The sequence below is a fragment of the Tyto alba genome, unplaced genomic scaffold, assembly GCF_018691265.1.
Source record: "Tyto alba isolate M040663 unplaced genomic scaffold, T.alba_DEE_v4.0 Super-Scaffold_22, whole genome shotgun sequence".
Taxonomy (NCBI): Eukaryota; Metazoa; Chordata; class Aves; order Strigiformes; family Tytonidae; genus Tyto; species Tyto alba.
Genome location: NW_024881296.1, coordinates 25,227,824 through 25,240,354, shown reverse-complemented (window position 1 = coordinate 25,240,354; position 12,531 = coordinate 25,227,824). Strand labels below are relative to the sequence as shown.

At 40.9% G+C, this 12,531-nt stretch overlaps 1 protein-coding gene across 2 annotated transcripts in view; it reads left to right on the top strand.

The window, feature by feature from the left end:
* Nucleotides 1-12,531, top strand: part of EZR (ezrin) — a 37,128-nt gene that overhangs the window by 12,305 nt on the left and 12,292 nt on the right. Inside the window, exons 2-5 of one of the 2 annotated variants that reach the window (XM_042795783.1) lie at nt 5,071-5,154; nt 9,925-10,020; nt 10,836-11,110; nt 11,952-12,035. In XM_042795783.1, coding sequence (XP_042651717.1) covers nt 5,071-5,154; nt 9,925-10,020; nt 10,836-11,110; nt 11,952-12,035 — 539 coding nt within the window. Of the gene's footprint in view, nt 1-5,070; nt 5,155-9,924; nt 10,021-10,835; nt 11,111-11,951; nt 12,036-12,531 lie in introns of those variants that run through there. The other variant, XM_009971318.3, reaches the window with a different exon arrangement.

Sequence of the window (12,531 nt, the reverse complement as noted above, 5' to 3'; positions counted from 1 at the left end):
AGAAACAGAACTGACTCCAAGTGCTGTGTTCTTGACACGTTGGTGTTCGTAAGTACTAAAGAATAATATATTATATTGAACTAATATCTGTCCAGTTGCTTGGATTATTTGTTCTACTTACCCTCCCAGAATTGTTCTCTCCTCTCGACAGTCTTGGAACCATTAGCTGTTGACTTAAGTAACTTGTGGAGAACAGAGGAATGCAGACACTGAAGTGTTAGCAGGTCAGTTCTGAGCTCTGGAGCCTCTAGGATTCTTTTTTTCCCCTAATCAAAGTCAAAATTTTTCCCCGAAAAGTTTCCGGGAGCTGATATTACTGTTACTCCATCCGTTAGCACAATATCTTTCTTTATTGTTGGATCTGGAACCAACAAACACTAGTGCATGTAAGGTGGAAGAATAGAGAGCAGTTTCAGTGCCCTTCTGATGCTGCTATGTGAAATTGTTTTTTGTATTACCAGGTACCTAATCTCACTACACCCATTTATGAACAGGTCTGGTCACTAAGGTTGAAATGAGATTACTTCGTTCATGCAGGTGCATTGCACTGCAGGGCAAAAATCTTGTCTGTTAGTTATTACAAATACAGTAGTAGTTATTGCTCATGTGGTGACCTGCAGAAGTGAGGATGCAAGTGTAATACTACTTTTTTCTTAATAGTATTCTCAATACCACTGCTTTCTCTTATTTAAGACACCCGTATTCCTTCAGCACAAGCACGTCCATGTGCTATACAGTTGGCTTGCATATGTGCAAGAAAAGAAACCTTAACAGGCCTGCATGCTGTTCTTTCACAGTATGTGCTGTGCAGGTACAGCACTTCAGAACGGGATTGATCTGCTTATGTGTCCTAGCTACTTGCCTGGGATTTCCAGACATCCAGTGACTGAAGAAAGAAGGCATGCCTGTCTAGGTTTCTCCACTATGATACTGCTAATTGCCACCACTTGGAAAGATTCTTCACTACTATTTGTACTTGTAAACCTGCTATTTAGGAGGCTCTGGTCTTTAACCCTCCTTGGAAAGAGGGAGGAAACATTCCTGACCACTGTCTGAGGCATTTAGAGCTGTGTAATGATAATTATATGAAACACGTTAAGTACTGGTTTGTCTTATGTATATGGGTAAAAGTTGGTATTTACTGCCCTTTATCTTATGTATTCACTGGAAATAAATTGTATGGTATTTTAAATGACTTGCACAACTTCATGGTTCCACTGAACTATTTTATTATGCAAGTGAACTTAAGGGGCATTACTTTTCATTCATGAGGATGCAAAATATCCATGATGTCTTACTTCATGAGGGCTGTGGGTTTTTTTCCTGTTCTGCCTTCCTTTTTTCCTTTGGTGTAGGATGTTTTGCAGTGGAGCTGCAATATCAGGAGGGGGATGGTTAGCTTCAAAGATACCATGTTGCCTGCAACCAGAGACAGATTCTGGACCAACAGGCTGTAGCTCAAGAGTCAGACTTTAGAAAAAAAACCCTACCTGTGCACTGGTAGTGTCCTTACTTCTACTCTCTTGTCCCAGTTAACATGTTGCAGTCCCCCCTGAACAGTCTGAAGTCATGGAATTAGTGTTCAGTCATTTGGTGTAGTAAGTGCTTCAGTTTCTGTTGTCTCTTAAAATTCATAGAGCTTATTCTTTTAATGCAAATGGAATTGCCTTTCCAATAGCATGGGATTTTCCCCTTCTGGATCAAATTTGGTAGCGATTTTATGCATCCTAAGTCAGGGGAAGAGGAAACCTTGTGCTCTAATGTTTTAATACACACAAGCAAACCTTCTAAGGCCCTATTTGTCATTCATTTTAAGTATGTTAATCTCAAACATAAAAGTATAATCATAAAGCATTATGGCATTGGTCTACTGGGAAGGAAGTTACATCTTACTGTCTAGGAGTTTTAACATGCTATGTACATTTAAAAACCCTTATGTCATGTAAAACAGCCATGTGCTCTTCTCCCCCCTCCACGCACCTGTGTTCTGAAACAATTAAAAACTGCTTTCTATTTGGTTATGGCTTCAACTTTGTCCTGAGATACTGCCAGGATTTGGTAGGGTTTTTACAAATTACCTGCCTTGCCTATGCAGGGTAAGCAGGACTTTGCTTGCAAAAGTTGTCTTAACCACGTCGTCTTCTTTTTGTTGCTGATAGGAATTAGTCTGGGTTGTTCCTTGTTTTCCTCTTCAACAATACCTTGGTTAGCACTGTGGGTTTGATTTAATCATCTTGGTGCCATGGGAAGTTTCATGTGGTCAGCTGAATGCCAAACTGATCATCTCAGCCTCACAGACATCAAGGTTTCTTCAGACTGTCTAAACCAGGGTTTCAAGCAGATTAAGCGCCATTTTCCTGCTTCACTACCAGCCTCTCTGTGGCTAAAAGCTTGTGTGGAGCGGCTATAGGACATCTGTTTAGAAACACTGTTAAAACCATTATGTTCCTCTTTAAATCAAGGCTAAGTATTGGAGATGAGAAGCAAGAGGACTTCATATGGCAGGAAGGAGACTCAAAGGATTTGCCCAGGCAGTCGTCAAGTCACTGAAGTGACAACTGCTTGGGGCCCTGTTGCTTCTTGCTCTGCCTGTCATGTGGCTAGCAGCTTGTCTGAGGGCACACCAGGGGATTCCTCTTTATTCTGCTGGTTGTTCAGCCCTTAAAGGACACAGAAATTAACATTTACCACATGCCCCAAGTGTCCTTGAAAGCTTTTTGGATACCAAGTAGTCGTGTTTCTTCATGCTTATGGCTTTAAATGACTGAAGTGGAAAGCAGATTACTTCAATTTCTGGTCTTAATACTAAAATAATTCTTAAAAGATGTAGCAGGTAGGTGGCTTTAACACTAAATAGCTCACTATGTAGCTGATCCTTTTGGAAGGGGACTGTATCCAGAAGGGTCTTTTAGGGTTGCAGTAATACAGGGTATTCCCCTAGGCTAGGGAGTTTACCTTTTTTTACTAGCAAATAACCACTAAGGAGACAGAGTAAAAGATGAACGTACTGATACCAGCTGGAATTCTATGCCCAGCCAACACCCTGCAGGTTTTGTGGTAAGGAGTGGGAAGCACATCCTTTCAAGTTCTTTAACTTGTAAAATTATACTTATTTTACACCTGCTGTGATGTTTCAGACAGAAGTACAAATAACTTGCATGATACAAAACTGCGGATTATGAGCATATGTTTTCTTGAAGGGGGTAGAAAAGGATTAGAATATGATTAGGGATTTATTGTTGAGCAGGATTAAGCAACAGGAGCTTTTTAAGGTCATGTCTTCGAATTGCAGCCTTGCTGTTCCTGAGGATTTGGTATCTGAACTTCCCTTCCTACACTGGAAACAATGTTTGGGAAACCTTTGGTTCTTAAGACACAGGAAGAAAGCCTTAAGCATACTTCCATGCTGCATTATGTATCCCAAATGCTACAGTTGGGAAAAGGAGCTCTTAGAAAACCTTTCTTGCTTTTTTTTTTTTTCTTGTTTCTTTTAGAGGATTTTTTAAATCAAAATTTACAGGACACTAATTTAAAAATACAGCTAGAAAGTGACAGGGCATCTAAGCAGTCATCTGCTCTAGTTCAGTGCTGGGGTTCCATGACTTGGAAACTGCCTTCAGTCATCTTTCTATGGGAGGGTCCTCTGTCATCTGGGAGAGAGCAGAAGAAAGAAACAACTCAAATCACTTGATTCCTTCGTGTCTTACTAAAAAAGGAATGCAACATTTTCTAGTATATTTGACTAAAACTAGACAAAGCAATTTGTTTTATTCACAGTTCTGTGTTACCTGTAACATTGTTTTATCTGACGTTTATCCTAGAGTTTAAATACACATAATAAGTGGCTGGAAAATGCTACAGTGCCAAGGCTTTGTAGTGAGTGATTCTATTCCTCTTCTGCCCCTTCCTCTAGTTTCTTCAAATGTGTGCCTCTGCACTGGGTGCCAGTGCTGCAGCTGTAGCAGGCTCTCCTGGTCTCTTAGCTCTGGCTTTCTGTAATGTGACATTTATAAAATGTTGGGAAATTGTCATGAAATCTTATCTGCCTGTAGCTTACCTGTTTGGCCGTGTATTTACATATCCACTGTTTTTTTCCTCTTTCCTTTAAAATACCAAGCTACAAATCTATCTTGTTAGAACTATATTGCATGATCATTCCAGTTTGGTGTTTGTTTTTTTTTTTTTTAATTTGTTTTTGGGTTGTTAGGTGTGTTTTTTTAGACACAGTATAATATTGCAAGCAATATAGTCTCCTGCAGTTGGAACAGTTGGAGGTAATTCTTTCCTGATTTGCCATTTTGCTGGTCCTTATTCTATTTCCTGCAAGCTTAGTTGCTGCTTTTACCTCCTGATTAACTGCTAATAGACATTTTCTAATTAAACACTCTTGCCTTCTGTATACAACAGCAACCTCTGTCTTGCAGTCTACTTCTGCCATTGCAGTAAATCTGGTTATGTTGTTTGTTCACTTACAGCAATAGCTTAGTGAACTCTTGCCCTGTAGTATCATCCACTACCTGTAACTGCTGTTTTTATGTGCTGAATAGATATTTATGAGGGAATGAATGAATGTTTATCAGGTTAATGCTGATTGCTTTGTAAGAATAATCTGCAACCTTTTGCTTTTAAAACCTCGGATTAATTCCAGCTTTAATATAAATGGAAGTTAAATTATAAGTCTTAAATTTAATTTAGTCATTAGAGCCTTTCATAATCCAAGGGATGGCCTCCAGGCAGCTATGCTGTGTGCTCACAAGAGCTCTTATTCCAAAGGGGTTTAGGCTTGAAAATGGTCAACTCTAAAATGCCCTCTTATTTAACCAGAAGCTCAGTTCAATCCTGTGTTGAGTAGGAAAACCTGCAGAGCAATCTGGATAAGACAGAAAAATCAGTGCCCCGATTAAGTTTGCTGCTGTGATAACACAAATCTAATTGATGCTTCAGTGTGTATATTAGAGGTTACAGTAGTACATCAAAGCATGGAAACTGTACTGTACACCAAGTACTGTGTTAACACTGAGAAATAGCTTTAAATACATCTTAAACAATGCTTTTTGTTTTTCTCCTTAGATCAATGTTCGAGTTGTTACTATGGATGCAGAGCTGGAGTTTGCCATCCAGCCAAACACTACAGGCAAGCAGCTGTTTGACCAGGTCAGTGAAGGGTTGGTATGGGTTCTTGGTGTTTAAACTTGGAGTACATTTCAGACTATAGTATTTTCTTAAGACTGGATTCTAAACCTACCTTTCTATTTTCTCTCCACCTCCTAATCAAAGGGCTCTGGTCTGAACTAAGATCTCTAAATTCCATCACAGTAAAAGAAAAAAGCAAAAATCTTGCAGATGTGTTATGTTCCAGTGAAACCTGCCTTCTTAGCAGTGTTGGGTGACTAAGTGTCATAAGGGATCTAAAATACCTAGAGAGTGTAGGCAGCATGTAAAAAATGCACCTCTTGCTTTGAAATACAGCTTGGCTCTTACTTATTTCTTACATTCTAAAGTTGAAATGTTGTCCCTGTGCATAAAACTCTTCAGATGGCTGAGAAAGGTGTAGACACAGCTGCTTTCATTCAGAAGCTGGGCTGGGGGTAGCCACGTGCCACAGGTGTCCAACTTTGCCAAACTACTGGAAAACTGGAAGAGTTTGTGATCTCCATGCAATAACTGTAGCAACGTGCCTTGTAAGAAGCACCTGTACAGCAGGGCAGAGCAGAGACAGCCTGCCTTTGGGGGTTTCCAGGGAAGCAGAGGGCATGAGTAACCAAGACTGTGCTCCCTTACTGTTGTTCTTCCTGCTACTGCATTAACAATATACATGACTGTTTGGAGATGGACCTGCAAAGGTCAGATAAAGACAACTAAAAGAAACAGAGAGCGGTTTGTAAGACTGTTGTTATTTTCTTAAGCAGCTTGCTCTTAAAAACTGAAGCAAGGCATAGATTTCCACAGAAGAAATTAACTTACTGTTCTGGAATTAAAAAAAAAAAACAAAAAACAAAAACAAAAACAAAACAAAAAAACAAACTAGCTTCTAGCTATTCCAGCTGGAACCCTGAAAACTAAGAATTGATCTGTGCAGACTTCAGTTACGTGTATTGAGCTGTTTATGAAGTGTTACAGCAATTCCTTTGCACTTCTCCCCATGTCACCTGCTAGCCTTGATAGCAGAGTGGTTGAGCTTTAACTCAAGTAGGCAGAACTGGCTAAATGATGTCCATTCTTTCTGTGTTATTGTTGGTACTGTTTCTCGCTTCAGTGAGTTAGCTGTGCAGTGAGAAGTACTTTTCCAAAAAAAACCAACAACCAACAAAATAAAAGAACCCCACAAAAACCCAAACCCCCAGAAAACAACAACAAAAACATTAGTGAGTTATTGGAGGGAACAAAAAGAGGAAACCAAACTACAATCACTGCAGAACTTCACACTACAAAATAGAGTACTACAAATTGTGTTTAGCATTACATCTAACTTTAATTCATTGACTCAAAATTTAGTGAAGTGCATTTGAAACATATATTTTAATGGAACCAGCATTTGGTGTTTGACCTTCCATTCACTGCTGATCACCCTGGCATCAGGGTAACTTCCTCCCCCAGCCCCTCCCATATTAACCCAAAACAGAGAACTCCAGTTTAAACTCTAAAGGTGCAAAACTTTAAATGACTAAAAGCCAGGTTTTTAAAAGCAATGCCTTAGAACAGACAGTGTAAGTATGTCTTATGTTCCTTATGACAAGGATTCAGTAAGGACTTTTTTTCCCCCTGTATATTCACTAATGTTTATATCTGTTAAGAGTCAGGGTCATCTCTCTGGCAGAATAGAAGCTACTTTTTTGACCTCCAGCTTAGAAGCACAAAATCCTCAGAACATGGAAAGGGCAAGGTGCTTCAGACCCAAGATACCTCTAACTTGCTGTCTAGGTAGTTCTGGATTTCTGAAGATGTCTTGTTGCAACACTTACTGTGTTATTGGGGTAGACTGTCACCTCATGAAGATTTTTCTCCTGACATCCTATGGTTCAGGTTTAAAACCTGTGATTGGAAATTTTTGTCTGTGGTCCATACTTTGTTGGGGTGCACTTCTGCATGTCAAGAGAAGACTAAGGTAGAAGTGTGCAGCACAAAACCGGGGAAGGTGAAGACTGTATGTTTAGCTGCAACTGTTCTGCCATCCTCTCTTCACTTCTGCTGTGCAAGCCTTTTACCTGGCCCTTATCTCTGAGCTTATGCTCAGATAAACCCTATGGAAGCAACAGGTTTTTGTAGGTATGAGGAGTGGCCCAACTTGAACTGCAGAACCACTGTGGGGGGAAAAGGGCGTTGAAGAAGCAGGCTATTTTTAAAAAACCACAAGATGATTTCTTGGCCTGGCTGTCAGCTAGCAAAACTACTCTGGCAGGGCCCTTTGCTAGCAAAGCCTAAAGCACTATGTATAACCTTGCGCATAAGGCGGATTATAGCTCCCTTTTATAGAAAGTGGAAAATAATAGAAGCCTGTGAATACTGAGTTCAGCTCTGCTCAGTCCAGACCTGGGCAGAATTTATGCTGCAATGGTCTGAGGTGTCCCAAGAACCAATGCCGTGGGCTCTGCAGCTGTCTGGCGTGTCCCCCAGCCCTTGTGTGCCATCCTGGCTGTGAGGAAAAGAAATTCAAACTAGGGAGAGTGTGCCACTGGCAGTTTCTGGGAGTGAATGCATTTCTGGGTGGAATGGGCAGATTTAAGATTTGCTGCTTCATGCATTTAAGGAGGCGGGGGCGGGGGGATGTCTCCCATATTGAATATAACGCCTTGGTTCTTAGTTCTTCTTTGTTTTGCTATGGAGGAAGCTTACAAACCATTTTCAAGACCACAGGCTAAAATGTTCATGTCATTTGCTCTTTATATTGGAACTCAAACGGTTAAATTGTGAAGTTTAGCTTAATACTTTTTTCCCTTGCCTTTAGGCTTTGGGAAGAACTTGAGGGGTCATACTTCTGCAAGCTTTCTAACTTGATTTACAGAAAAAGTGTACTTTTTCTGTTGTAAGAGTCATTCGGAGATAATGATGTGATAACTGCTTGATTTATGCAACTCTCTTATTTTAACAAAGTTGCAACACACACTTGTGCAACAGGAAGTACTGCTCTCAACATACCCCTGCTTTTCTGCTAGACTGGGTAAAGCCCAGTTCTGACCCTTCTAAAAATATGTCTAGCCATCCGAAAACTTCTCTGTTCTATGGTGAAGCAAGCCACTCTGGGGGAGCAGGGAAAAGGAATTTTAATCAAGTAAAGGCTGAAGTATTTTCAGACGCTGGCTCTTCTCAAAAAATTTGTGGGGTTTGGGTTTTTTTGCTTGTCAGGTTGTTTGTTTAAAACAAAACTAAAACAAACAAACTCTGGTTAGTAGTAACTTATGGCCCTACTGAAATAACATATATAAACTGTAGCCTATTGAGTACAGCCCCCAGTGTCTAGCTATGAAGCTATCCCATTTCCTCAACTAGTAGGCACTAACTTCTTTATCCTTTTAAAGTTATATTTGCTTAGTGACATTTTTCATACTACTATGCAACTTTCTTGGTCTGCTTATATCACTGAACTCTAGAGATTGCCTATTATTCAACAATGTCACACAAACAGTAATTCTCAGAGTGCTAATCAGAATGATGCATTTTTCCCTATCTCCCTTACCAAACCCAGGAAGCTCTGGCTTCCCGGTGCATACTGCCGGCTTCTAGTTCACCAGTAAGAAAATTTAAGGGAAACTAGAGCAAAAACTAATTAAGTATCCTAAAATCATTGTCGCTCAAGTCTGCTCTCCAGCCAGACTGTCTCCAGCAATACTATAAATGAGGAGGATGCAGTAGATCCTTGGTTGAGACCTTAGACTTGTCGAAGCACGTATAACTACACCTTCCTAATCTGTTGCTCTTGCTTAACTTGCAAAGTAGTTTTGAAAAGCTCTTGCCTTTCACTCAGTTCAGCTTCCTATGGTGATGCCTACATCACTTTTTGACAGGCTACTCTGCAAATAACATCAAGGAAGTGATCCAGATGTGTATGTAGTAGATCTTTCCAGATCTCAGCTCTGTCTACAGCACAGCTTTACAGGTAGATGATCTGGCAGCAAGCTACTGGGCTGTAAGAACAAGCAGTCAAGTGTAGGAGGAGGTCAGGAATTTGTTAGTCTGTCTCCTCCATTGAGGAAGAGGGACGTGTCCAAACAGGACTATTTTCAGTAGTAAGTGTGCCATCCAGTCAACAGATGGTGCTTCTGGATCTTTCATCTGGTTACTTTTTACAATATATGAAATGAAATTTGTCCCAATGTTGGGGCATCGATATATTTTTGTCCTTCAGAACCAGCCTTTATGTGAGTTTAAAAAAATAATACCCTTGGCTGATGATACAATTCTCAAAACTGCCCAGGGAGCTTACTGCAGCAGCTGTGTGAAACATCCCTCAGGTGCTTCCTCCAGCAAAATAATCTTTGGTGACTGGCAGACAAGATCACTTGAGCCATTAGTTCTGTTAACTAGTTGTAGTTAGTGCTAACACCATTACAGACCATCTCACCATAAGCTTTGGTAAGAGAAGTAACTTGTCTGCTTCCCCAAGTATGGCTTTAAGAAGGGACAGTAGATAGAAGCAAGCAGAAGCCCCAGTCCAGCAGTTGGTGGCCTGTCATTTGCCCCATTTGTCTCTCCCAGTTTGCCCAGATTCATCTTCTCCTAGGAACTGGGTGGGACAAGTAGCTTCCCCCGTGCCATTGCTGTCATCTACTATAGCAGCTGTGTATCTTTGTCTACAAGATGAAATGAAGAGATGCCAGATGAGTAGGTTTAGGCTGTTGCATGCACCCACAGGTGATGGGGGACTTGGGAGGATACTCCAACGGACTGTTACCTACAATAATTTTTTTTTTGACTTTTCTATTGCAGGTGGTTAAAACCATAGGTTTGCGAGAAGTGTGGTACTTTGGTCTTCAGTATGTGGACAACAAAGGATTCCAGACTTGGCTGAAGCTTGATAAAAAGGTAACAGACTTCGGGCTAATTGCTGAACAAAGGTTAAAGCTTACATGATTCCTAATGTGTTATTGGCTGCAACTTTATAAACCTTGTACCTGCTGTTAATTGTTGCTTAATTCTCATAACTCCAGGATTATTCTTAGAGAGAACTTTGTGACCTTCATGGGAACTGTTTCGGTGAGGTGTGGCATGGTGGAAGTTTGCCCTTTCTCTCTGTGTGAGTTGTAGAAAGCTTTATAGCATGTCAGATGTATGGCAGCAGCTTGATCTTTTACTTTGTTGGGTACAAGCAGCTGTTCTTGCTGTGACTGGAGGAACATCTTGGCCAGTGATGGTTTTAGTCTCTGCTTGCGTAGGATCAATTATTGCGCTAGTCGGAAAGATAGGCCACTGCAAGGCTGGGCAGTTGTAAGTGCTGATGGTCTTCTTTGTGGACTTGCAGTTCTTACGAGGGTATGAGCTGTTTTTCTTCATGGGGCAGTCAGTGGCATACCTGTTTAATATCAGGGGGCTGTTCTCTGTCAAACACATACAGTGCTGGATGGGTTTGCCATCTGATACAGCATGGTAAATCACTCTTCAGTGACCAAGGTTTGCTGTGCTAACAGAATTTTACTGTTTTAGGTGAAAAACGTAACGTGTTTTCCCCGTGTTCTCATACTAATAAGCAGCCAGAATTAAGGAATTCCAATAATGAGTTGCCAGTCACTCATCTCTTGATACAAATGCCCCAAATACTTTGCTTTTACACAGAGGAAAAAAAAATAAAATATTCTATTGTTTACAACCCAGTTCAGTTGTGGCATCACCTCTGTCCTCAGGTTTCTGCTCAAGAAATCAGAAAGGAGAATCCCCTCCAGTTCAAATTTCGTGCCAAGTTCTTCCCAGAGGATGTGGCTGAAGAGCTGATCCAGGACATCACGCAGAAGCTCTTCTTCCTGCAGGTGAAGGAAGGGATCCTCAGTGATGAGATCTACTGTCCTCCAGAAACAGCAGTACTTCTTGGCTCATACGCTGTGCAGGCCAAGTTTGGAGATTACAACAAAGATTTGCACAAGCCTGGATACCTCAATTCAGAGCGTCTGATCCCACAAAGGTGAAGGAGTTGGTTGGTGCAGTCTCCCATATTTTTTTTTGTTTTTTTTTTTTGTTTTGTCTTTTTAAGGCAAGAATTTGCATTCTAGTTAAATACAAAGAATTTCACTAAAAGCATGATTTTTTTTTTTTTTTATTGAACTTATACACATTTGGGTTTTTCCTTCTTTTATTTTTGTCCTATTAGGGTATGTTTTTTGTGGTCTTTCCTTCGGCTGGTTAGGCAGACAATGTATGCTTTTGAATTCAGCTTTTCTTTCCTAAATGTTATTGCCATGCTGGTAACTGGTGGTACAAATGTCTTCTCATTAAGAAGAGTAGCATTCAGTCAAGAATGTGTCATCCCTGGAGAAGTTTGGGTTACGTGTCCTTAGTCCATTAGGATTAGGTACAACCCTAAACATCTTGTATCTGGAAAGCATGTCTTGAGGCCACACAGTCTATCCCCACACAGGATAAGTGTATGTTCTCAGACAAATGGCTTCTGTTTACACTTCCTGATGACACTCTGCAGCAGTGTCTAATTCCGGGAATGACACCAACCTGTGCTTTGCTTTAACTCTCTGGTGTCTATAGTGTGTATGTTTTTCTTCTGCAGCGTTCTGCTTACGCCTCTCATGTCTCTGGTCAGCAACCAGAAAGGCTTTGCAGAGGGTTTTTGTTCGTTCTTAATTGCTCTGCTTCAAAGAGTGCACCTTTGGGCTGAGTAGGATTCTTCCTCTTTGGCTTCAATAAGGCTTCATGGGTGGGACTAATTTTTCAGAAAGACTACAGCAAAGATCAACATCGACCGATGCTGCAGAACATAGTCTGATCTTGCTAATATGCCTTTCCTTGTGTAGGGTGATGGACCAGCATAAACTCTCCAGAGAGCAGTGGGAAGAACGGATTCAGGTGTGGCATGCTGAGCACAGTGGTATGCTCAAGTAAGTGTTTTGTATTGGTTCTTAGACTGGTCACGTTGTTGCTGGTGGTTGACCTTAAGCTTGCGGTTCTGCAACATGTTTTTGAAATAGACTCCAAGAGCTGCCTGTGTGGGGAAACTCTTGGTGTATATTTTTCAGTCCGGCATCAAATCACATGGTAAAACTCAGTAGGGTGTTTGCACTGGTGCCGAGAACAGTGTCTCGGATGGTACCTTGAAGATCCTGGACCTAGGTACAGTGTGTCAGTAATGGCTTTGAGTGAGATAAAAAGTAAAGGTGTACGTCTAACCTTACATTCATTGAAGCATTTGCATTGACAGATGGGGAAAGTTCTGATACTATATCTTTCCTGCTGACTGTCCCCTGAGACAAGGATGAATGCCAAGAGGTGAATGTTGCTAATTTTCTGTCTGGAAATACTAGGGCTTGGTAAATGGGAGTACTCTGTGTGTGTGTGTTCACAGGTGTAATATCATAACTTTTAAAGTGAATCCCA